This window comes from Hemiscyllium ocellatum, chromosome 21, assembly GCF_020745735.1.
Source record: "Hemiscyllium ocellatum isolate sHemOce1 chromosome 21, sHemOce1.pat.X.cur, whole genome shotgun sequence".
In the NCBI taxonomy this organism is placed as follows: Eukaryota; Metazoa; Chordata; class Chondrichthyes; order Orectolobiformes; family Hemiscylliidae; genus Hemiscyllium; species Hemiscyllium ocellatum.
Genome location: NC_083421.1, coordinates 58,581,050 through 58,594,320, shown reverse-complemented (window position 1 = coordinate 58,594,320; position 13,271 = coordinate 58,581,050). Strand labels below are relative to the sequence as shown.

At 36.5% G+C, this 13,271-nt stretch overlaps 1 protein-coding gene across 5 annotated transcripts in view; it reads left to right on the top strand.

Moving 5' to 3' along the window:
• Window positions 1-13,271, top strand: part of LOC132825915 (nucleus accumbens-associated protein 2-like) — a 106,837-nt gene that overhangs the window by 70,930 nt on the left and 22,636 nt on the right. For 4 of the 5 annotated variants that reach the window (XM_060841540.1, XM_060841539.1, XM_060841541.1 and 1 more), the window contains one exon: window positions 11,661-11,834. The exons of the other annotated variant lie outside the window; for it this stretch is intronic. In XM_060841540.1, the coding sequence (XP_060697523.1) occupies window positions 11,661-11,834 (174 nt within the window). The remainder of the gene's footprint in view (window positions 1-11,660; window positions 11,835-13,271) is intronic. 5 annotated transcript variants of the gene reach the window in all.

The window sequence follows — 13,271 nt, the reverse complement described above, 5'->3', positions numbered from 1 at the left end:
TTTTTTCTTTATTTTCTAATCAACCTGTTCAGAGATATTATTGCACACTTGTAATAGGTGGGGCTTGAACCTGGGTCTCCTGATCCAGTGTTAGGGATACTGACACTGTACCGGAAGAGCCCATCTGTTATCAGTCTTAAAATTTACCTTTCAATAGTTTGAACCTGTTGTGTGTTCATTCAAAATTGTGTTACTGCTTTCGCCTTTTCTCTACTTATGATCTTTAAAATCCTGTCAACTGATTTGAGACTAGAAGTTTAAATTTTTAATATAATCCTTAGATGTTCAGCTTCCTTATAAATTGGGGTCAGTGCTATGACTCTATTCTGTACCATTTCCAGGATTCAGTAGTCATTCTTTATATTTGTGAGCAGAATAGGACAGTACCCAATTGTGCTCTGTGCAGAGCTTCTGTATGTGTAGCATAGCTTTCTTTAGTTGTTTCAGTGATTAGGCATGTTCAATTCAGATCTGTTTTACCCTTGGTATTCAAAGATGATAGTGTTCACATTTTATTCAGTGTGCTATAATCTATATTTGTATTAAATAATTGGCTTCTCTTGTCCCTACTAATTCATTTGACTTAGTGTGTTAGTCTGTCAAAGCCGTATTGGATGCAGCTCTCACAAGCCCCACTTATAGTTGGCGTTGTCTGTCAATCTGGTGGATCTGTACAAAGTTTCTGAGCCCAAAGTTGTATTGTAAATGAGAAATGTTAAAGATTTCAAATGCTTTCTCTGTATTGTTCCATTCAGTCCCCCATACAACTTCAATATTGCACCTGTCAAAGTACTTGTGACTTCATACCCAAAAGTCAATTTGCCATTTATTCCCAAACTTTATTAAATAATACCAAGACCATTCAACACACATTAAGCATGAAATAGATACAGTATTGTCAGTTTCCTTTGTGGTAGTTCACTGTTGCCAGTTCTATAATGAGTCATTAGTGTAAAGCTATTGGTAAACCTCTAATGCTGACTTTTATAATAAATTAGTGAAAGAGAAGTTTCTTCTGAATATTGTAATATTCACAAGCCATATGTCGGATTTCCTAGCTAAATACATGTTCTGCACCTTAACATGCAGTTTCTTTGTTTGGATTAAGTTCTTGGCTAAAATATAATTTGCCCAACCCAATGAAACAATCTATAAATATACTTAAGCTTTCATCCCTTTGGTTGCATGAAAATTGCATGGAGATTATACATGAAATCTGTGGTTCAATCCAATCAGCTGATACTTATTCTTTCAGCAATTAGTGCTCCTTACCATACCTTCCCATCTCACTGTCCCTTTAGCTTCAACCACTTCCTTTAACTTAATCTCAAAAAATGACAAGGAGTTGTCTTTAATCATAACTTAATGCATTCGTTCCATAGCCTCAATTCTTTTACAACAAAATAAATCTCTTCCATTTCAAAAAGATAGTGTTTAATTCAATATTATTTGAACATAGTCTGACCTTTTTTTTAAAAACTAGTCTTGAAAACTTTTGAGAACTTCCCTTTGAAGGAAAGGATTCCTTCAAAGTGATTTGTTTCATTTCTCCGATATGAATTCTCCTGTAATGGGCCCGCTTTTGTTCTTGTTAATCTTTGCCTTTCATGTTGTTCGCTTTTGGAGACCACCTTTATGTTCCTTATTAGTTTGCATTCAAATTCTTTTATTTTTTCCTTTGCCATGTTTTTTGTCTTCCTTTGCTGGGTCTTAAGTTGCTCCCAAACCTCACTCAGTCTGACATTCTTGTAAGCCACTTCCTTTGATCTCATGCAATATTTATCATACTTTGTTAATACAATTGTTTCGCCTTTCTCTTGGGTGTTTGTGCCTTAATGGAATGTATGTGTTGTAGACCTTAGTTTATTTTTAAAAATACTTGCCATTACTTATCTACCATCAAGTCTTTTATGTACTTTTCCTGATCCATTGTAGCTAATGTGCTCCTCAACACTTGTGGTTTCCTTTGTTCGCATGCATCGTTCATTCATTCAACAATGTAAAATTGTATTTTATTTTGGTTGCTATTTCCCAAAGACTCCTTTACGTCTAAGTTATTCATTTTCCCCTTTCTACCTGCACAAGATTTAAATTCAAAATAGCCCAATAATTTATTTCCTTACTGCACCTCCTTTTACAAGTTTAGCTTCCCTTGAATCTGAGCTCATTTTACATTCTCGTCCCCTGCCAATCCAGTTTCAACCTTTTCCCAACAAAGCTTGCAAACCTCCTTGCAAGGATATTAATTCTTGTCCAACTAAAAAAATGGTGTATCCATCTCGTACAGGTCCCAATGCCTCAAAAATCTGATGTATTTCCTTCTCCTCCAGTTTTCCAAAGAAGTCCCCTATTAGTACTGCTCTTCTATTGAGCTGCGGTTGACGTGACCCTGACTGCGTTCCTGTGAGGAACAGTTGTCCTCACCATAATCCATTGGCGTACTCCTGTATTATTTTCCTGCCTCTCTTAAAACCCATTCCTCATTTGTCTGCATAACTCCAAGGTGTGATGTGCCCACCTCCTGTGTTGATGCTTTCTGCCTCAGATGCATGACAGTACATTCCTGCTGCTTGAATTGTAGAAAGATATGCTGGATGCAAGACTTACTGCTGAGAATAGAGTATTGGATGTGAATGTGTTGGGTCATAATCTTTCAATAGGATAGTGCAGTGTTGTAATCCCAGCACCATTATATAATCCTGTCTGAATTAAAGTCAACCTCAAATATAATTGTGAAAAAAATAATTCAGTAGTTTCTTAGAAACCAAAAGAACAGTTTTACACTCTCCTGACAGCCTATTTTAAAAATGTTTGTATACTGATGATGAGAGTTTACTCGAGACCGGCATCCTAAAGAGTCAACTTTAGTCTTCTGTTTGCACCACAAATGATTAGAAATGCAGGAGGAGGCGCCAAAACGGCAGGCGCTCTGTTCATTTCAACAATGGGATTTGAGGTTTTAGAAATAAATGACAGAGCAGATAGGGTGAATTCAATTCCAATTTGATATGGAAAGAGATTTGGGGATGCATATAAAGATTGGATTGAGAAGAAGAAAGCAAGAAGGAAAGGAAATAACAGTTTTCAAAATAAGAGAAATCCTCCGAGTAGTTCACATGCAGGAGATGGGCAGCACAGTCTCATTTTGTTCCCTCTCTGGACTGCTAGGTTTGGCAATAGTTATAAAAGTTATAAAACTATCTGCCATTATCAGGGTCTTTATGCAATGAGTTAGGAGCCCTAACTTATTGCAACGAATTTACTTCATAATTGTGGCAAAAAAATGCAGTAACCCTGTATTGCAGGGGGGTTTGATGAGAAGTTTCTATTTCTCACATGGTCCAGTAATATTATGATTTTTCCCAGCTAATTCTGGGCCCTTGCTAATACAGTGGGCTCACCAGACTTTTATTCGTCAATTAAAAGGTGGGTTGTGATAAACTTCAAGGTTGTATTATCAAGGCACTTACATTATAAGGGCGACGGAGCAGTTCTCTATTAAAAATTTAGTGTTTGGAATTACCACAACCTGAATTTTTGTGTTAACAATATTTGCTGGTCTCTAGTTTGTCTTTTTTAAACACAAGATTTGTTATTGAATCATGCTTTCTGCTGCTGTACCACCTTGTTGTTTAAGTTTGTTCCACGTAATAGACTGGTAAATTTAACATCATTATTGGGTAAGGTTTTGAAATCCATAATCAGAATGTTAGGTGGAGGGAGTTTCAGATAAAAGAATTTGTTATGTACTTATGAGGCTTCAGTTAATTAAGAGTTTGAAAAGGGCAGATTTTGTTTCTTCTAAATTCAAGGGATGTTGACATCGCTGGCTCGGCCCATCATTTATTTATTGCCCATGTCTAGTTGCCTTATGAGAAGGTGGCAGTGAGCTGCCACCTTGAAATGCTTTGGTTCATGTTCTGCAGGTACACCCATAATGCTGTTTGAGAGGAAGTTCCAGAATTTTGACCGAGTGATATTTCCAAGTCGAATTAATGAGTGACTTTGATAGGAATTTGGAGAGTGTTCTCGTGTATCTGTTTCCCTTAACTTCTGGATGGAAGTGGTCATTTTGCTGATAAATTCACAAAGGCTGATGAAAGGCACGTGGTGGATACTGTCAGGTCGGAATTCAAGTAAATATGAGTAAAAACCACGTGCAAGGTTGGTTAACAAAGTTGAGGCATTATTGAATGGAAGAATCATTATCCAACTGGATGAAAAATAGGCCTAATGGCAGAATGTTTTTCAGACTTAATTAGTAGTGTTCCCTAAGGATTTGTGTGTGCCAGTATTTTCTCTTGCTATATTTGTATATGAATGACTTGGATTTTGGCAGCCAGAAGTTCAAAATTTGCAGATGATACCAAACTTGGAATATAGTTAAACAATGAAGGCTTCCTCACCAGTCTACCATGAGGAACCTTGTTGAATGCCTTACTGAAGTCCATATAGGTCATGTCTACCACTCTGTCCTCATCAATCCCCCTCATTACTTCAAAAAACTCAATCAAGTTTAGTGAGATACTATTTCCCATGCATAAAACCATTTTGATTATCCCTAATCAGTTCTTGCCTTTCCAAATACATGCAATCCTGTCCCTCAGGATTCCTTCCAACAATTTGCTTGCTACTGATGTCAGTGTGTGAGCAGTTTAATTAATAAGATATGTACAGTGGTGATGTATCTTTGTGGAGGTGCCAGTGTTGACTGGAGTGGACAAAGTCCGAAGCCACACAACGCTAGGTTATAATCTGACTGGTTTATTTGAAATCATAAGCTTTCAGAGTGCTGCTCCTTCATCAGGTGAAGTAATGTATCTTGGCAGAAAAATTTGGGAGACAAAGTATAATAGCTCAGTTCTAAAGTGAGGAGGAACAGTGTGGTTAGTAAAGCATACTGAAACCTGTGCTTCATATTATGGTGGAGTACAAAAATAAGGCAGTTATGCTGAACCTATATAAACCTCTAGCTGGAACCTCATCAGACATTTTTGCATCCAAGTAAATGGAAAATCTCTTCCTATTAGCTTATGGTAGAGTACAGGTGACACAGATTTAATACTTTGGGCAAGCCATGCAGGAGAAGTGTGAAGGAGAACTTTTTCATCATTGAGTTTGAATGGTACTTGCTGCCCACAAGGATGGTAGAAGCAGAAATCAAAAATCTTTTTACAGGAAATCAGGTGTTTGAAGAAAATAAGCTTGCAAGGCTGTGGGAATGAATGAAGAAATTGGGACAGCAAGATAGCATTTCAAATTACTGGCATTAGTTTGATGGGCTGAAAGGCTTCTCTGTATGTTGTAAATGATTATGATTCTGTCACATCCCCACTTTATTTCATTAGATGTATTAGTGAGACCATTTGTTTTACGTGCTTTCAAGCAATTAATATCATAGTTCTGCATAGATATTGCCTCATTAACTGGGTGACTGGACACTACCATCAATCCAAATATTTTTTAAATTGAATAGACTTTAGTATCTGGATTCTAAAAACAGTTTTGAATAAATCGGTACTTAATCTTGAAGTTCTTTTGTACTTCATTTTTTCATGCTGTGCTTTTAGTGTGAGCATAGGTAACTGTCTTTTCTGAATTAGTACTAACTGCAGGTCAGTTGCTCCATTTAAAGGTCAAAGCTGATGTTTCTACTTGACCTCTGTTTTTATTCCTTTGTGTGCCCAATGATCCACTAAATGAAATGTTCTGATCTATTTAACTTTGTTTCATAGAGCTAGTTAAATCTCTGTTTATGCCACAAGTCTCTTTAAATGTCATGCGGTTCATCTTGATGGGATTTCCTCTTGTGATTCGCATTGATAAACCACCTGCTTTGCTTACTACTTGACAGCTCATTGAAGCCAATCAGCTGCTTTAGCGTTGCATTATACTTCATAACCAGTTTAACAACCATGCCATGACTAAGAAAATTTTGCTTTACTTTTAAGGATTTAGAGTAATTCTGTAGTTATTTTAATAGCCTGTTCGATATGTTATAACATCTAGGGAAGGTGGGACTTGATCCCAGAAATCCTGCCAGAGATGGGAGCACTACCACAGCACCACAAGAACTGTGGTGTTATTTTGTAGAATTACCATTATTCACATTGCAATTTGTGTTCTGAGTTAATTGCCAGAACAATTATTGCACAAAAAAAAGCCCTGTATTAGCAGTCATCCCATTGGACAGTCTGATTTTTTTTTTTGTTGATGGGTGGTGCATGTTCTCTTGCACTACGTTTTATCTTCCCACTACATTCAGATATTCTACCCGAGCAAAAAGAGTATATTTTGTCAAAACTCATCCAACTATTGGTATACGCCTCTTGTGCCCTAACTTTTAACCACTGCAGTATTCGAACCTGTTCTTCAGTTGGTAGACCTCTAAGTCTCTCCAACACTCTCTTCCTTTTGAAACTTTTTTGACTAAACTTTGTTACATGAAAAAAACTATATATAAAAGAAATTACATATATAATTTAATTTGTTTTATATAAAATTTGTTTTATATAAAACAAATTTTATATGTAAAAATAAATAAAATAAATTATAGTGTGTATATGCAAGTTGTTAATGGATGTATTCACTCTGGGAGAGTTCTAATGAACTTCAGCATTCCTTCAAAACATCAATAAGCCACTTACTCCGTATTGATTGATTTGCATAAAAGTTGTACATGGTTTATAATTGCACAAAAGTAGCTGCATGGAATAGAGAATAACTTTTTGAAAACTGAAAATCAATGCGAAGGTCAGTTTCTTTTACACAGCAAAGAAGCTTGTCAAACCACTTCCATTTCCATTCACTTTATAGTGATGGTTCAATTCCCCAGTGCCCACCCCCACCTCTGTGTCCTTTAAAAGAAACTCATTTGAGATTTAAAATGTTAACTTTATTTTAAGTTTAAAAATGGTTGTTTTAGTTTCAATTTGTTATACAGGGAAGATTTTGAACTTGGTCGCTTAAGAGATTTCAAACTGTGGCGGCACGGTGGCACAGTGGTTAGCGCTGCTGCCTCACAGCGCCAGAGACACTGGTTCAATTCCCGCCTCAGGCGACTGACTGTGTGGAGTTTGCACATTCTCCCCGTGCCTGCATGGGTTTCCTCCCACAGACCAAAAATGTGCAGTTTAGGTGAATTGGCCATGCTAAATTTCCCATAGTGTTAGGAGAAGGGTTAAAAATGTAGGGGAATTGGTCTGGGTGAGTTGCTCTTCGGCAGGTTGGTGTGGACTTGTTGGGCCGAAGGGCCTATTTCCACACTGTAGTTAATCTAAGTAAATTAACCGGGGCAGGTTAGAAACTTTAGTTATCAGAATGTAAGACTTTTTTTTGATTTGGGGGGTTTCCAGTTTTGAAATATCACCATAGATACCCTCTGTACTACTGGCCATTTTAAATGGAGTAATAGTGATAAAATCTCAATTTGTTTTTGCATCGTATAAAAATAATCTGAGAAGGTTTCTTCAGAATGTTCCACTTAAAGAAAAATGGGGAATCTGTTTATACATAGTCTGAGGGTTGCTCAGGTCTCTGCATTTCATGCAAGACCAACTGTACTTGTTACATTATCGCAATAAACTATATGAATAGTTGAAATAATTGTCAGTTGGGAAAATGAAAATGTGATTTCTAAGAATTTACAAGTTGCCTTAATACCACTGTTTTAAGATTTAAGCTAATCAAATTTTGATGTACAATTGTTCCTGTTGATTTTAGTAGACACGAATATGCAAAGTCATGAGTTAATATTTGAAGAACTTAATTTCAGGCAAAAGAATAATGTTATTGAAATTTGAAAAAAGAATTGTTTTCATTTTGCTGCATCTTTTCAAATCCATGCCTGGTGTATTTTATAGGAGTGTCAAACTGCAGGCCTCAGATTCTTGCTTGAAGCAATTTAGTGATCTTAAATTCACTTAACCTCATTGTACTGTAGTTAATGATGAACCCCTATCACTCGGTACAACTGTTCAAGAAGCTCATTTATATGCCAATAGTTTTTCTATCATACAATTTGAATGAATCATGAACTTAAATTGAGATTTGCAGAATCTGCAGAGCTATAGTTTGAAAACCCCAATCTTGCCTAATTTGTTTTGGTACTGTAGTCTGCTTTAATGTAGATCACCTTGATCTTTGCAACAGGAAGAAATCAAGAAGTTTGCTTTCCATGCCTAAGAATTTGTTATTGATATCTGTGCTGAAAGGAATATATTTCTGAATGATTAGTGCTTCCGTACATTAGGCTATTCTCAAACATTCTCAGATTGTATGTTACGAGAAAGTACTTGCATTTTGTAAGCAGCAATGTTGCACTTTGAGGATTTTCCACTCTGCCAGAGATGATATTTTAACACCAATAACTCTTGGTTAGTTCCACTCAAAGCCTAATGCAAATGTACTTGTTACAACACTGGGTTAAACCACCTCCCCCTACTAATTTAAGCCAGCGACAAAAGATTTACCCCATATGGTAATCTGTGAAAATTTGAGAGGCTAAGAACTATTGGCCAAGGCTTAAAGGTCACTCTTTAAAGTAAAAATTAACAACTTTATTTCTCAAAGTATAACAAAGAATAATTAGCAACTATTTACAACTCCTTTCTCTAACCTATCTTTTAGCTTGCGCTTCTATAACACTAGTCCAATAAAATCCTTGATTAAGATTTACCAAAATACAACTTTCAAAACTAGCCAGCTGTCGAATTTTCTCTTTATAACCTTCTTCTGTTTTCTTTTCTCCTTTTGGGATTTCTGTTTCACAGGTCACTGATCGATAAAGGTACCTTTTACGAGAGCTGTTTTTCCTTGTCCTATGCCCCCAAAGTATTGGATTGTGTCATTGGCTTTTAATATTGTTAGTATACTCAATTCAAACTTGATTGGAGTTTGCTATTTTTTTTGGGTTGTAAATTAAACTGATTGGCCTAATTCGAATTTATTGTTTTTGTCTTCAGGCAACCAGCAGCTAGATCAAAAGGTTACATTATATTTTGTTCAGAACAATTGGTGCTGTCAGGTAGTCTGCTAGCTTTAATTTTCTTAAATGTGCAGTACACCCACATCTTTGTAACATACTTGAGACAGAGGATAGTGGGGAAGGTATAACTATTTTAGCCCCAAAATACACCAATAATCAAAGAATGGTAATTGTCTACAATCGTCAGTTTGACTTGTAGAGTGGAAATATATTGGCTAATTATTTGATGGAGACCACAATTGATAAATGTGATATTTGATGGAGCTTGAGTATATCTGAAAGATTTAAAATTCCTGCTTAATTAATTGTTCTGCCTTGGGTGAAAGTGAAAATGAAATTGTCTTGACAGAATGGTTTGACTTGGATGAGGGGAGGGAAGGCATAGAAGCTAAATTTGCACGGACCAAGATGGGTATGCAAATCTCTTGTGAAGAAGCCATAAGCAAGTTGCAGATAGATATAGGCAGATTGAGTGACTAGAGAAATCTCAGCTAAAATATTATGAGAAAATGTGAAGTTGTTCTCTTTGGCAGAAAGGAATGAAAAAGTGTATAATTTAAATGGAGAGCAGCAGGATTCTGGGTAATCCCAGATGGAGAACAGGAAAAAGTTGTGGCTGTCAGAGCTGGGTTTTTTTAGGTATTTTAGTGCTGGAGCTAATTTCTCATTCTAAGAGCAGCAATTTCTGTTTTATAAGCTGTTGCATTGTTTTGGAACTTTGGAAAAGTAAAGATCAAAACAGCAGCACTTTAAAAAAGAGGAAGAGAGACAAAGCAGTGACCATGTCGGAGGATTAAAATGGTCAGCAATGTTTGAAAGGCATCTGGATGGGTATATGAATAGGAAGGATTTAAAGGAGTATGGGCCAAATGCTGGCAAGTTGAAGTAGATTTATTTAGAATATCTGTTTGGCATGGACGAGTTGGAAGAAGGGTCTGCTTTAATGCTGTACTGCTGACTGACTCTAATTGCAGATTTCAGAGGTATGTGTGTGTTCTGCATAAGTCACTAAACATTGATATGCAGGTGCAATACAGAAGGCAAATGGGGTGTCTCTTTTATTATTAGAGACTGTGTTGAATATAAAAGTAATGGTGTTATGCTTCAGCTATACAGGATGTTGCTGAGATTATATCTCTAATGCTGCATGCAATTTTAGTTTCCTTACTTAAGGAAGGATAGAAATGCACTGGATGCAGTGGGTGGGAGGTTTCCCAGATCGATACCTGGAATGAATTGTTTGTCTTGTGAGGAAAGATTGAACAGACTGAGATAATTTCCACTGGAGTTTAGAAGAATGAGATCTGACTTGTTTGAAATGGTTCCAGAATGTTTTTGAAAAGGATGCTTCCTCTTGTGCGTGAATCCAGAATAACATTATTTGGATGAAGTTCCTGTTTTTAGCTTGAATGGATAAAAACAAAAAGTGACCTAAATCTTTGAGAGGCATTAAATAACAGCTACCTGATAACATTTTAATTCAAATACCATGACCAAATATTAAAACCTCCTGTTTAAAACTGCTATTATGTGACCTAGCCAAAAAACAAATGCCATGGCATAGAGGGAACATGTAGTCTGTATTCAAATTCTTCCATTGAAAGCTTCTAACTGATTGTTATTTTTGAATTATCACTCAAGATTTTGCGTGAAAGTTCCTCTTTTTTTTTTAAAGTGACACTCCATTGCAGTTGCTTATATTTTACTGCATGGAAACGGGCCATTTGACGCAAGTAGATTGTATTAGTATTTAGGCTCCATATGAACCTGTTCCCACTCTATTTATTCTAACCCGATCAACATAACCTTCCATTCATCTACAGCTCCCTCTTAAATGCATCTGTGCTATTTGACAAAGCTTCTCCATGCAGCAAATTTCACATTCTAATTGCTCCATGGGTGATGGCGTTTTTCCTTTTTATATCCCCTTGTTATTTTCTCTGTCTACCCGATCAAACGGCATCATAAATTTAAATACCTCCAATAGCTTACCCTAGCTGTCTTTAGATAAAAGAGCCATCAACTGAAAATGAAAGCTAAATTAAACATACTCAAAAGTATCTTGGTTGGTCAGATTATTCAGAGACTATAGTTTTGGTATGGGATGCTTCCTGTTTCAAATCACAGACATTCATCAGTATTGCAAAAGAAATCTCAGCACGATAAGTGTAGGATTGTTTCATCAGTTTTTCACTGAAACTAACTAATTGCTTTTGACAGATTTATTTTTAATTATTTGAACATGGGTTAATAGAGTCAGTTTTAACAAGTTTTGAAATACTTCAGAGCAATTGCCAGTTAGACTTTTAGCTTTATCATAAAGAAATTCCTTGTGAATCACAGGAGGTGATGAATGATTTGAAGCTGCCTAATGATTGCTAACATCATACTAAGATGACAAACGTCTGACTGAACATTAGTCATATTTATACACAGATTTGACTATATATTTCCAGTTAAAACATTTTGTTGAGAAGAAACAGCTGCTTGTTTTTAATTGAGCTGTTTAAAATCTATCCTTGTTTTGCATTGTAAGATGGCTGCACACTAACCTATGTTACTTTCTCTTCAATTACTCCAATTTTGTTAAATTGACTGCCACATCTGTGTTATGATACATCAACTGTAATTAAAATTAACAATTAATCTTTCTAAAATTATATTTTTGTCTTAGTTCAAGAGAAGGTTGGGCAGTTGGCAAACCACATGACAGAGAATCGCTCCTGTGTGCTTGTTCGCCGTGATTTGGTTGCACTCCCTGCTAGTCTCATCAGTCAGATTGGCTACAGGTGTCACCCGAAGCTATACTCTGAGGGTGATCCTGGTGAGAAGCTAGAACTTGTCTCAGGTAAACATAATTTAATAATCTTGATTAATTACTTGTGAAAGGTCCATGGCTCAGTGAATTACTGAAGCATTTGTTATAATTTTCCAAAAACCATCAGTTTCTGCAGAAGTACCAAAAGATTGGAAAACCACTGATTTGACACCCCATCCCATTCAAAAAGGGTGAAAGCAAAAAATGGGTGACTATATTCCAATAAGCCTAACATTATTGTAGAAAGGTATTGGAATCCATTGTTAAAGAAGTATTTGCAAAACATTTAGAAAATCATAACTTAAGCAAAGTCAGCATGCTTTCACGAAAGGAAATTCATGTCTAAATAGTTTACAAGTTGTTTTTGAGGAAGTCTGAGTGGATAGAGGGAAACAAGTAGATTTTTTGTTTGACTTCCAGAAGGCATTCACCAAGGTACCTCACAGAAGGTTGTCATAAGATAAGAGCCCACAGTGTTGGAAGTTTCTTTTGGCATGGATAGAGAATTGCTAATGGGTAGGAAACAGTGAGTGGGGATAAGGGTTCTTTATCAGGTTGACGACCTGTGACCAGTGGGGTTCCACAGGGAATACAACTGTTTACAATAGATAATATTCACTTGATGGAATGAAGTGAATGTTCTGTCGCCAAATTTGCAGATGACACTAAGATAGATGGAAGGACAGATTGTGAGGGGGATGCATATGGCTTACAGAGAGGTATTGATAGATTAAGTAAGTGGGCAAACATTTGGCAAATGGAGTGTAATATAGGAAAATGTGAAGTTCATTTTGAAAGGAGAACAAATGAGCAGAATATTATTTAAAATGAAAAAACCTGCAGAAGGCTGCATCAGAGGGATTTTAGGATACTTGTACACAAACCACAAAGCTAGCATATGTGCAGCAGCTAATCAGGAAAGAAAATGGAGTGTTGGCGGGAGGTTTGAGTATAAGAGTAGTGAAGTCTTACTGCAACTGTGCAAGGTAATGATGAGACTACATTTGGTGTAATGATAGCAGATTTGTCCCCCTTATTTAAGGTATCATTTCATTGAAAGCAGTTCAGAGAAGGTTAATGAGGATGATACTCAATGTGGTGAGATAGCCCTTGTTTATTAGGCTAAGTAGGTTGAGACATTGCTTGCTGGAGTTTAGAAAAATGAGAGGTAATCCCATTGAGATATTTAGGATCTTTACGGGTTTGAGAGGGTAAATGCTGACTGGGTATCTCCCCTTGTGGGAGAGTCGAGGACCAGTAGGCATAGCTTCAGAATAAAGGGGTGCCCATTTAAGACCGGTGAGGGCCAATTGCTTCTGAGTTGAATGCCTTTGGATCTCCATGCCACAGAGCTGTGAAGGTAGAGTTCTTATGCATACATATAAGGTTGAGATAGGTTTTTGACCAGGAAGGGAATCTAGAATTATGGGGAAAATGCAGAAAAGTGGATGCGAGGAAATTCAAATC